General features: G+C 35.9%; 1 protein-coding gene across 3 annotated transcripts in view; it reads right to left on the reverse strand.

The window, feature by feature from the left end:
• Positions 1-100: 100 nt before the first annotated feature.
• TAX1BP1 (Tax1 (human T-cell leukemia virus type I) binding protein 1) overlaps positions 101-13,549 on the reverse strand; it is a 64,323-nt gene continuing 50,874 nt past the window's right edge. Inside the window, exons 15-18 of one of the 3 annotated variants that reach the window (XM_015558138.1) lie at positions 8,237-8,390; positions 7,717-7,865; positions 1,807-1,889; positions 101-1,229 (exon numbers count right to left, since the gene is read on the reverse strand). In XM_015558138.1, the coding sequence (XP_015413624.1) occupies positions 1,028-1,229; positions 1,807-1,889; positions 7,717-7,865; positions 8,237-8,390 (588 nt within the window). In that variant the 3' untranslated portion in view covers positions 101-1,027. Of the gene's footprint in view, positions 1,230-1,806; positions 1,890-7,256; positions 7,413-7,648; positions 7,866-8,206; positions 8,391-13,549 lie in introns of those variants that run through there. The other 2 variants (XM_006778974.2, XR_001512366.1) reach the window with 2 other exon arrangements.

Below are 13,549 nucleotides of genomic sequence, written 5' to 3' on the forward strand. Positions count from 1 at the left end.
GAAATACAGTTCTGAAAACATTTTATAAATTCAGACGAAAAAAGATGTTCAAGATGCTAGACTTAATGAAAAACGATCACAAATAAATTTGACAATAAAATCACCTCCAAAAATGTGTCCTCTTTAATGTTAATGGTAATACTATACATGGCAGAAACACAACTTATTTACATATTACATTTTTAATCACTGAGAATGTTATTTCAAAGTTATACTCTAATTAGGAAAATGTGAAAAAGATAAGGATACATTTCCTGTGATTTTATGCCACAAACACCACTATTTAGATCATATAATACGAAACAATTGTACAACATACCTTATTCCATTTTCCCTTTGGATAGAAATAATAACTTTAAGATGGCTTAAACATAACTGTTCAGGCTATTCTAAAAATAATTTAGTCACAAAATTAGTAAAATATGCCTTCCCTTAATTCCTAAAGCAAATATTTCAAATATAAAAAGAATATTTGCCATACTGCAAGCATGTGATCTCATTCTACACAGAGCTCCATTTCTTAAGAGGCTTAAAAAAAACATCATTTCATGGGCTAAATTATGCAAATTTCTGTATTCAAAGAATTACTTTGCAAGACTGTTATGATAAATGCTTTTTATTATTACATAATATTTAGTAGTCATGCTCAACCAACAAGGTCAACAGAAACTTGTAAATATTCTGTTAAATAATTAACTATAATACTTTTTCTTCCCAATGCAGTAACATTAGAATAATCCTTGTTTCCTTTAGTCATATAATTTTTCAAACTGGGGAATAAATGAAAATACAAACACCCACGAGCTTCTTTTCTTAAGCAGGTAAGATTAAAAGAGGTTAAAATTATATTTATCGATAAGCCAAACATTGACCCCCAACCCTAGTAACACCAAACTCAAAGTAGATCTTGGTCAGAAGAGTACGGGAGAGGGTGCATAGAAGTGATTACCTGTGGGCTCCTAGTGGTCTATTGGAGATGATTTTTTTAAACTGCTAAACTGTATTATTAACTCATAATAAAAAGTAACTAATCAAAATTTAAAACATTCTGATCAAAATGGGTGTGTACATGTCTTTCAAACCCTTGCTGGTCATAGTCAGGAGGGAACTGCTCGCTGCACATTGGGCACACCTTCCAGTGACTTTCAACATGTTCTTCAAATTTGCTCTGATCATAGTTGGGAGGGAACATTAATTCACAGAGGGGACACTTCTTGTGAACATCAAAGCTTAAAGAAATAGGAAAATGAAAGAATTACATATTTCTAATAAATATCTAACAATAGTATTCTTCAGAATATGACAAGGCTACATTTATCTAGTTAAGCTGATATTCATACTAAACAATTTACCTTGAAAGTCTTCAGTTACTCCAGAAACCTTCTGCTTCTAAATGGTTGCTACTGACAATTGTGTAAACCATTTGTAAAGCCTCTAAATTTACTTTTACATTTAGATTGACAAAGAAAAACCTTTTCTCATTAAAGTCCCCCAAATACAATTATGTGAAATGAGGCTTACTGACAAGAATTCAATTTTTAACTAACAACAAATGCTACTGGTAAACCTATAATTAATACATCTTATCATTCCCAACAGTGTTCATTTGAGTGTGTCCACAGCACTGGTTCTCAAAGGATTTTGTGCATTAGTATCACCAGGAAGGCATGTTAAAACACTAAGAGTTTTAAGTTCAGAAGGAATGAAGTAGGTCCCTAATCACGTGCATTTCTAACAAGTTTGCAGAAACCAAACTCTGAGAGTCATGTTCTCTATAACCCACATTTTACATAAGAGAAAAATTACCTGGAATCAAAGCAGAAGCCTGTCCCATGCCCATGCAAATGCGTACTTGGAGGATCAGGAGCAGTGGGCACATTCTCATCCTCCTAGCAAAAAATAATTTTGCAACTTTTTGAGAAAAATGAAACCAAACAAGTTTTTCAATTCAATCAAGCATAGTATAAAGAAATTAAGACTGCACTTTTTAAATTTTCACTTCTATTACGAATTAGATTTTCAAAGTACAATTTCTTACAGAATATATCACTGTGGATGAAGTACTGCTGTCCTAAAATAAAAATCAGTATTTAGTGGAATGGAGAGTATACCACACCTGTATATGTGAATGCAATAGAGATCAGGAACTTTTTTGAACCTACATGTAGGTAACTTTCTTTTTAGGATTCCATAAAAATCTTAACACTGCATTATTTTCCCTGTTACTCTCATTTAGTAACTTAATTTGCAAGACAGATCATCTTTGACAACTTACACTCATTGCAAAATATACAGACATTACACATAAATGAAAATTAAATATGAGTTTGCACACATATGTCCTTGGGCACACATGTACACACAGACAATTCCAACTGGAAAACCAAGTTAAAGCAAAGCTCCAAACTATAGGCCTCAAAACCCTGTTGTAAAAGAATAAAAATCAAAATCAAATATTTGATTAACTGATTGTCAATGAAGAATCCTAAAAACCTGTAAACCTGAGTTTCAATCTGAAAGAAAATATTGCTCAATTTCCATGCCCCCATCCCTGTGGTCATGGATTTAGATTTTAGAGATCTGTACATGCTAAATCAACAGCCAAACACAGACTCTCACTTTACATCAAAAGCAGCTACATCATGGCAGGTGCCCATTTGCTTCCCTCCTCTGAGCAGCTGTTAGCTGCTCTCATGTACTAAACAAACAGCACATAAACAGGTAGAGCTGGCACTGATGAGTTCTTTTATTGCTGGGTAGTCATGCTTGCCCCCAGGCTGCTTATTAATGGGCTAAGTAGTCAAGTCTGTCCCAGGAAGAGGTGCCCAAAGTGTGTATGTGGTGAACAAACAAGACAAATGATTTTTTTTAGGGGGATGGGGAGCATGGCTATTATTCTGACAATTATCCCCTCCTGAATGGTCCAATAAAGGGCTTGAGAGGCTTCTTCTTTCCTGTTCATCACATGAGAAAATGCTTGTTTACGTTTATGATTCCTTCAGGATATATGTGGGCAACAAATAACAGGATAGATAATGAGGGGCTGGGGAAAATAAAACGTACTTCATATACTTCAAAAGTTAAAATCCTTTAAGTGATAAAAGATCCAGACACCTTTTAAATCTATAGATACAAAGAGGAAAAAAAATAATATAGTAGTTGAATCTACTAAACTTAACATGCATGACAGTAACAATATTTAAAACACTGAATCTGCTTATACTACTATATATCAAATAATGAACAAAATCTCATTTTCTTTGAAAAAATAGTCTTTGAAGTGGCATTTAAAAAAATAATTGGAAAAAATAAAAAGGAAAGGTCTGGATATTCTACTTTTCAAAATTCTTAATGACACAGATATTTATAATAAAAAACAACTTTCCAGAGTCCAAAAATATAATAGAACCCAAAAATCTTACAACATCCCGTTTTATACTGACCAATAGCTTACAACAATTTACTGCTTCCACAAATCAATCAGCTAACAATAGTTTGCTGCTAGCTAACTCAGATCAGCCAACAGACATATTACGATTGCTCATAAAATATCAGAGGGTGGGGAAAGCAATTTACATTTAGTAGTCTTAAGTCATATATAATTTGGTAATGATGACCCTATTATTCCATATCTTTCATCACCAGTTACTTAATAAAACAAGTGAGGGACTCGAGTAGAATTCTAGGTGTTATGAGATATAAGTTCCCATGAAATAAGAAATCACTTAGAGAACAGTTCAAAACCAGAAAGTATACAGTAAGTTCTATGATAGACAATTCATGAAGTCTCTCATAACCTTGACATGCAAAATGACCAAATATCACTCACAAATACTGCTTTTATTCTATTTTACTTATCAATAGCAGTTAGTTTCCAAATACGATTAAATATAACCAATTAGTTTGGAAAGTGAGGCTGTTAAAGCAGGCCCACTGTCAGCAGCAATAAAAAAATGGCTACTGGACAAAAGAGAAAAGCAGACAAACTCGAAACACCAATAATATTTCAGCATTGGAGCTAACACCTTTACCTCTTAAAAGAGCCTAACTTTTGCCCTGGCAGGCATGCTCAGTGGTAAGAGCGCCAGACCATGTACCAAGGGGTCGCAGGTTCGATACCCAGTGGCCCCCGATGGGGCACATGCAGGGGCCAACCAATTGATGTGTCTCTTTCACATGGATGTCTGCCTGTCTGTCTCTCTCCCTCTTTCTCTCTCCCCATGCCTGCCCTTCTATCTCTCTAGAATCACTGGAAAAAATATACTTGGATGAGGATTTAACAACAAAAAAAAACACATCACTTTTAATGTTGGTTTTTAAGTTAATAAACTTGAGCCATCGAGGCTATGTTAGGTATTCTTTAAGAAGGCAGAGAATCACGTATTGCAGGTTAGAAAGATTTCCACCCCAAAACTAAAGTACTCAAGTTTTAGAACTGAAAGATGTCAACCCAAAAGAACTTTAAAGTGTTAGCACCTAGTACTTTAGCTAAACTAAAATAATCTTGTAAGCAAATTTTATTGGGAGTACCATACTTAAATTTACTTATGAACAGTTCCAAATAATTAATTTTCTTAAATTTTAATTTCTACAAAAGTCTAAACCACTTACTTTGTTCATCAATCTCTAGACCCATCAGCACAATACTATTTCCACCACAAATTGGTTAGTAAGCAAATGAAACAAGCTATGGTAAACTGCTCTACTTGAATTGCACATTTCTCATTAGATGCCCAACTCAAAATCTAGTCTATGAAAAAAATTATTTTCTTATCAAACAAATAATATTAAAATGGGTTACTCTATTGGATAATAAAACAGGGTTAATTATACTGTATTCAAAAAGCAATGATTGTAGAAATATAACTAACTATATATGACAAAGCAATTCTAATTCTATCTATAGATCCAAAAGAACCAGGAACTGGAGCAGATATATTTGTACACCTATTGTCACATCAGCATATACCCAAAAGGTAGAAACAACCTAATGTCTATCGATGGAAGAATGGATAAACACAAGGTATACCATAAACATACAATGGATTATTATTTAGCCTTCAAAACAAAGGAAATTCTGACACGTTATATCAGGGATGAATCTTAAGGACATTATGCTAAACGAAACATGTAAATCACAAAAAGATTCCACTTATGAGATACTGAGATGCTAAAGATGCCCTGAAAGAAAAAAGTTTGGGAAACTTTGCTTTAGCCTATCTGATTGGTTGGTAGTTGATAGATGTTTAAAGACCACAGCTTCTATAAGCCAAAGTGATGAGACTCAAATCCTGCTGTACCTTACCAGCAGTGTGAAGCAAGCCAGTTAAGCTGGCTCATAATGCCTCTCAATAGAAACAGGAATAGTTCCTCACAGGACTGCTACAAAGAACAAATGAGTTAAATTAATAATTTAGAAAGCTAAACATTAGCTGGCAAAAAGAGCTATAGAAATGTTTGTTGCCATCACCTCATGATAATTTTGTTAATTATTGCTATTGCAATTAATTAGGTAAGAGGGAGTCAAAAAAGGTTTTTGATCTGATAGCTGACCACAGTTTCTGGTACAGGAGGAGATATGGCAGGAATAGGCCATAAGAGCAGTCCATCTCAACCCTGACTCAAAGATGCTGGGTCCTGCCAAACCGGTTTGGCTCAGTGGATAGAGCGTCGGCCTGCGGACTGAAAGGTCCCAGGTTCGATTCCGGTCAAGGGCATGTACCTTGGTTGCAGGCACATCCCCAGTGGGGGGTGTGCAGAAGGCAGCTGGTTGATGTTTCTCTCTCATCGATATTTCTAACTCTTTGTCCCTCTCCCTTCCTCTCTGTAAAGAATCAATAAAATATATTTGAAAAAAAGAAAAAAGATGCTGGGTTCTGTGGCTGTTCATCACTCCCAGGGAAGAGAACCAAAGAAAAGGAACAGGTCAACTCAAATCTGTTTTCTATATTCTAACTAAAATTACTAACTCAAATACTTTAGTTGCAAGTGATGTGTGTGTTTTTTGTTCTAATGACAATTAAAAAAAAAAAGGTCTGAATGTATATAAAAATAAATTTCTGTATAATGTGAAAAATCTTCTGATTGCAAAATACAATTACCCAAGATGTGCCTATTAAGAGTCCTTCCATCTCATTACCAAATCTAATAAGCATGTCAGCAAATGAGCACAAGCTTCTAACACTGCTTCTCATGGGTTTGCAGAAGGGCAAAGCACACAGATCAGAAAGAACATTCTGCTAATTAAACTGAAGCAGATGACTACGGGAGAGAAGGGCTTGTCACATGTAACATCTGTGCCAAGAATGATCAGATTAAATATGCAAAGTGTGAAATAAAGGTTTGAAAAAGCAGTAAAATAATACTCTAGACCTTAAATAGGCTACAAAAGTTCTGACAGTTTTCCTAATTATTCCCAGTAATGGACATAGGAGGCCAAAAGGCAAAAGAGAGAAATACATTTTTCTCCATTATGAGTGTTGAGCACTAGGGCTAAAATCATGTCTGTCTGAACACTGATCAGTTTCTGCAAAGGTTAATAGCAATTAAATGCAGCAAACTAGATTAAATGAGAAACAGGTCATGATACTACTGTACTTGCAAAGAGCACAATAAAGCATTTCTTTTAAATTCTTATTAATGCACAGGAAATTCAGAAGGAGCTGCTATGAGGATAAAAACCTATTTATTAAATAAAGAAATCCCTTAAATGAAATAAAAACAGTGACACACTACATAAACTAATTTGTCAGTATTGTATTGCTGAGAGGTTAAATACTAACAATGTCTAAAAGAATATTTCTCCGAAAAAGAGAAATATTCTCTCTGAAAATACATATACTTCCCTCTTTTTCTATCTAAATAAAGAGTCCACCTTAAAATTTAAAGTAGGCTGTAAGTGCTAAAATGAAAAGATGCACACTGCAGCATAATATCATAATACTTTGCTTCTTCCGGTCTACTACATCTGCATCAAAGGAGTAAATTACTTCATGAAAATAAAGATTAAAGTATCTGTGACTATACTTAATAATACTGTATTGTATATTTGAAGGTTGCTAAGAGTACATCTTAAGTTCTAATAACAAGCGGAAAAACTAACAAAAACAAATGTCAATTAGACTAACGGTGATCATTTCACAATATATACAAATATTGAATTATCATGTATACACCTGAAACTAATATAGTGTCATATGTCAGTTACATTTCAATTAAAAAAAATTTTAATTAAACTTTCTGTTAACATTTTGAGGTCATTCTCCAAACTTAATATTTTATTTTAGTATAATCCTAAAGTATAAATATGAAGCATATTCAAGGTTGATCTTTCAAATTTAAATACAAGCATGCTTTTTAAAAAAATTAAGTAATCATGTGTACACACAAGCACATATTTTCTCAAGATACACATAACCGCCGAAGCCGGTTTGGCTCAGTGGATAGAGCGTCGGCCTGCGGACTGAAAGGTCCCAGGTTCGATTCCGGTCAAGGCATGTACTTGGGTTGCGGGCACATCCCCAGTAGGGGGTGTGCAGGAGGCAGCTGATCGATGTTTCTCTCTCAATGTTTCTGACTCTCTATCTCTCTCCCTTCCTCTCTGTAAAAAATCAATAAAATATATTAAAAAAAAAAAAAAAAGATACACATAACCACATAACTCTCTATATAGGAGAGAAAAAAGGAACAGGCTCAGAAAATGGAAATTCAATTTACTTTACTATCCTCAGGGTCTTCTAAACCATCAGGCCGACTAAGGTTTCGAGCAGGCTGGCTGCAGACAACATTATCTTCCAGTCCCCAAGAAGGTACTCTCACAGGTGGCCTTTGGATTTCATCTGGGTAAAAAGCACCATCTGCTCCATCTGAAAAAAATGTTTTGCAAGGGAAGGGTAAAAGCTGGTACTAAAATTAGAATTGCTGTGTATAGCCATGACAAACTATATAAAAAAACATTTTAGCTCATCAAAAAAATATATTTTTAACCCAAGTGACTCAAAATAAGAACTGTATGCAATAAGCAAATAGATTATTCATTCATGGCATATCACTTCTGGATGAAGCCAGTTAATGTTAAACATTAAAACTGCTCATTATAATGTTTCTATTAGAATTGACTGTACCAGTAGTTCTCTAATCCCACAAAGATATACAAAAAAAACCCCTCCAAATTCAGCTAAACCCAAACTAAAAATATTTTAATAACCTCTTATCTCCTGTGTTGCATAAGGATTACCATATTGCAGAACTGGTTGTATATCTGGTACTCCAGAAACATGACCATTTTGCTCAGAGCATGTGTGCAGCCCCTGTGAGATCTGCTGAGGACTCTGGGAATTCTGACCTTCCATGTTTCCTTCTGCTTGATTTTCTAGAGTCCTTTTAAGTTCCTAAAATTAACAAAAACAAAGGCAATAGGCAAAGTAAATCAAATACTTTATAACAAGGGCAGCATTAAATATTTAGCCAAAATATAACTGTAAAATTATTTCCCTATTACAGTAGTTCCCCCTTATCCAGTTTTTCTTTCTGTGGTTTAGTTACCCATGGTCAACCACTGTCCAAAACATTTAAGAAGAAATTCCATAAGCAATACATAAGATTTAAATTGCACATGATAAAATCTCACTCCATCCTGTTCTGTACTGCACAGTACAAGAATCATTTCTTTTCAGCATATCCACTGCTGCCATTAGTCACTTAGTAGCCATCTTGGGTATTAGACTGTTATGCTACTGCAGTGCTTGTGTTCAAGTAACCCTTACTCTACTTAATAATGGCTCCAAACTTTACCACAGACATATGGGTATAGGAAACAACTATCACTATACTATCTAATAATAGACAAACATGGTAATTGACCGTACCTTCGCTATGCCTCACACTGGCTAATCAGCACGATACGCAAATTAACCACCAACAAAGACGGTGGCTAATTTGCATACTGCAGGCTGGGCGGGACAGCGCCATCCTGCCTGCCCTGCCACCATCTGGGCCTGCTATCTGTGACCTGGGGTGGCGGGCGTCCATGTGCGACCCGACCCAGGGCACCCGGGCGGGGCAGCAGCCACAGGCTGGCCCACCTGGGCGTCCTGTGTGCAACCCGAGCGGGGGCAGTGCCCCAACCCCCGGCTCGGCCCTGCCGTGTGCATGACCTGGGGAGGCGGGGCAGGCACTGAGGGATCGGGCCTGCCATATGCCACCCGGGGAGCAGGCCTAAGCCAGCAGGTGGTTATCTCCCGAGGGGTCCCAGACTGTGAGAGGGCACAAGTGGGGCTGAGTGACACCCTCCTCATCTCTCCTCCCCCACCAGTGCACAAATTTTTGTGCACCGGGCCTCTAGTCTATAGACAAAAAGCCTAAGTGACCTTTACAACTGAATTACCAGTTGCTATAATGAGCACTGACCACCAGGGGGCAGACACTCAAGGCAGGAGCTGCCCCCTGGTGGTCAATGCACTCCCACAGCCAACCTCCTGCGGTCCCCCCCCCCGGCCGGCCAGCCCCGATGGTCCTGATTGGTCCCTATCACCGGCCAGAACAAGGGACCCCACCCGTGCACGAATTCATGCACCGGGCTTTTGTATATAATATAGGGTTCAATACTATCCAAAGTTTCAGGCACCCACTGGGGTCTTTGAATGTACCCCCCACCCTGAGGACAAGTGGAGAGACTACTATAAAGTGTACACTTGGAAAGGCTGGTTATAAACTTCTCATAAATGCCTCTTCCACATATAACAAAATCAGAAAGCAGAATAAAGCCTAATAAATTTTAAAATTTATTGGTGTCAAGAAAGTGCACTTTTTATTGAGCTGAGGGAAAACTGAATCTCTTAAAATTAGCTATTAATAATCAAAAGCCAAAAAACCACCCCAGATTGTTCCCTTAGTAAATCCTATCAAACAATTAAGAAATTTATTTTTTTAAATACTATTTCAGGTGTGAGGGGGGAATACTACATGATGACTAAGTGGGTTTTGTCACAAAAAGCAAATTTAGTTTAACATCCAAAAATCAATGTAATTTACCATGTTCATAGGTTTAAGGAATAAAACATATTTCCATAGATGCAGAAGAAATATTTTACAAAATTCAAGTCATTCATGATTTAAAAAATAAAAATCTCAACAAAATAGAAATAAAAAGGAGTTTCCTTACTCTGATAAAAGACACCTACAAAACTTCTAGTTAACGTTAATGGGGAAAAACGAAATGATCCTACCTATGATCAATATTGGCAAGGTTGTTTGCTCTCACCACTTCTATTCAACACTGTACTAGAGATTCTAATCCAGTGATGACGAACCTATGACACACGTATCAGGGGTGACACGGGAACTCATTTTTTTTGGTTGATTTTTCTTTGTTAAATGGCATTTAAATATATAAAATAAATATCAAAAATATAAATCTTTGTTTTACTATGGTTGCAAATATCAAAAAATTTCTATATGTGACAAGGCACCAGAGTTAAGTAAGGGTTTTTCAAAATGCTGACATGCTAAGCTCAAAAGTTCGCCATCACTGTTCTAATCAGTGGATTAAGGCAGACAGATTGGAAAGGGAGAAGTAATACTATATTCACAGATGTCATGATCATAGGAAATTCTAATGAATCTATTAAAACTAGAAGAATGAATGAATTTATTAGCACGGTGAGTAGTACACATGGTCAATATATAAAATCAATTCTATTTCTATATATAAGCAACACACAACTTAAAAAGGAAAATTTTTACAATTCCATTTTAGCATCAATAAAATTATTTAGGAATAAATTTCATGAAAGATTTGCAAGGCCTATACATTAAAAACAAACATTACTGAGCGAAATTAAAGAGAACTTCAACAATTAGAAAAATATACCACATCCATGGATAGGAAACTTATCCAAGTATTTTTAGGCTTTTAATTCCCTCCACATTGATCTATAGATTCAATGCATTCCCAATCACAAATCCTATGAGGCATCTGTATAAATTGACAAGCTGATTTCTAAAACATAGTAAAAAATTACAAAGGCCCTGAAATAGCCTTTTTTCTAAAAGCAGAACAAAGCTGGAAGGCAACTTATTTCAAAACTTATTATGAAGCTATAGTAATCAAGAGAATATAGTATTGCCACGAAGATAAACATGTAGATCAGGGGTTGGCAAATGTTTTCCATAAAATGTCAGATACTACATATTTTCAGCCTGTAGGACACACAGTCTCTGTCAGAACTATTCAAATCTACCAGGATACCTAAGTGGATGGGCATGGCCATGTGCTAGTAACATTATTTACAAGAAAAAGGCCACAAGACTTATTTTGCTTGTTAAGCCTTAATTTGCTGACCCCTGATATAAATCTTTTTTATTAACAGAGTCCAAAAATATACCCATACTTTTAGTTAATTTTCGAGAAAGATGCAAAAGTAATTCAATGGAGATAAAAAATGGTCTCTTAAACGTATGACGCTAAAAAAACTGGCTATCTGTATAGAAATAAATCAATTTTGACTATGTCATACCATACCCAAAATATAATTTTAAATACATCATATTTAAAATAAAGCTGTAACTACTGAAAGAAAAAATAGGAAAAAAATCTTTGTGACCTTGAGCTAGGGAAAATTTTAAGATAGGACACTTACAGCATGAATCGCTAAGAAAAATATTGCTAAACTGTACTACTTCAAAAGTAGAAACTATTGCTCTTCAAAATATATTTTTTAAAAAGGAAAAGGCAAATCACAAATTAGGAGAATATATTTCCAAACTATATGACAAAGGAATTGTATTGGAATATATAAAGAACTTTTAAAACAAAATATAACCAAGAAACAACCAACCAATTAAAAAATAGGTAAAAGAGCTGAACAAACACTTCACAAAAGAATATATATGAATATAGATTCTTATATATTCTTACATAAAAATGTAAGTATATGAAAAGATGCTCAACATCACTGGTCATCAGGGAAATTAAAACTAAAACCACAATGAGTTAATACTACTCACCCACTAGAATGACTAAAATTAAAAACTGACATTACCGAGTGTTGGTGAGGCTTTGGAGAAATGGAATGCTCATCCATTGAGGTGAAAATGCAAAATGATACAGCCATACTGAAGAACAATTTGGCTGCTTCTTAAAAACATATACCTACCATATAAGCCAGCAATTCCTAGGTATCTACTCAAGAAAAATAACTATGTCCACAAACATTCTTGTATGAGAATGTTCATAGCAACATCATTCATAATAGCAAAATAATCCAAATGTCCATCAGCTGATAAAAGAATTAATGTCCAAGAACTGGTTAATGGTTCAATTCTGCATGCTAGCATTTATATGAAATGCTAGAAAAGGCCAAACTATATGGTAAAAGAAAGCAGATCAGTGGTTGTCTGGGACTGGGGGTTGCTGGAGGAGTATACAAATGAACATGAGGAATTTTGTGCAGTAATGGAAACATCCTATAGTTTGAATGTAATGGTAGTTATAGAACTATGTATCTGCCAAAAATTTATCAAATTGCATGTAAAATGTATTCATTTTTTTAAAAATATATTTTATTGATTTTTTACAGAGAGGAAGAGAGAGGGATAGACAGCTAGAAACTTCGATGAGAGAGAAACATCGACCAGCTGCCTCCTGCACACCTCCTACTGGGGATGTGCCCGCAACCAAGGTACATGCCCTTGACCGGAATTGAACCTGCGACCTTTCAGTCCGCAGGCCGACGCTCTATCCACAGAGCCAAACTGGTTTGGCAAAATGTATTCATTTTAATTACATGTAAATTATACCTCAATAAACCTGTTTTTTAAAAATCAACCACAAATATGTATTAATAAAGGAAATAAAATAATTTCACCTGTAAAGTAAAATTAAGCTGATTTTGCTGTCATCCCTTGGGAGTAGAGATAAGACTCTATGTTAAAAAAATTTTATATATATAAATGTTCTTAAAATGGAATAACTCATCTTTGAGAGCAAAACTGGTAAACATGAAAAATGCAAGTCAATTTAGGTGTGAGAAGAAATACAGGAATTAAAAGTTCCTCCAAGAGACACCAAGATGGCGGCATAGGTAAACACCAGAAATTGCTGCCTCCCACAACAAATTCAAAAATACAACTAAAAGACAGAACGGACATCATCCAGAACCACAGGAAGGCTGGCTGAGTGGAAATTCTACAACTAGAAGGAAAGAGAAAAGCACACTGAGACTCAGAGGAGGTGCAGAAGTGCAGAGGTACGGAGGCACACGTGGCAAAAGCTGGCTGTCTTTTTTAATTGGGAGGGAGTCACAAGCCCCCAAATGCTCTGAACTCCAGTTCCAGGTGAGCCTCTGGGGACCCAGACTCATACAGGGAGAAAATGGACTGTCTGGCAGTGGGCAGAACTCAGAACTCGAGGGTGGCTTTCTCTTGGGGGTGCTTGCAGCGATTACCAAGGGACATTGAGACATGGGCCTCTTAGGGTAGGACTGAGGATCAGCCATAGCTGCTTGCTCCGCCCTGTTGTTTCCCTGAGACCCCGCCCCACCCAGGCTGC

The sequence above is a fragment of the Myotis davidii genome, unplaced genomic scaffold (assembly GCF_000327345.1).
Source record: "Myotis davidii unplaced genomic scaffold, ASM32734v1 scaffold168, whole genome shotgun sequence".
NCBI lineage: Eukaryota > Metazoa > Chordata > Mammalia > Chiroptera > Vespertilionidae > Myotis > Myotis davidii.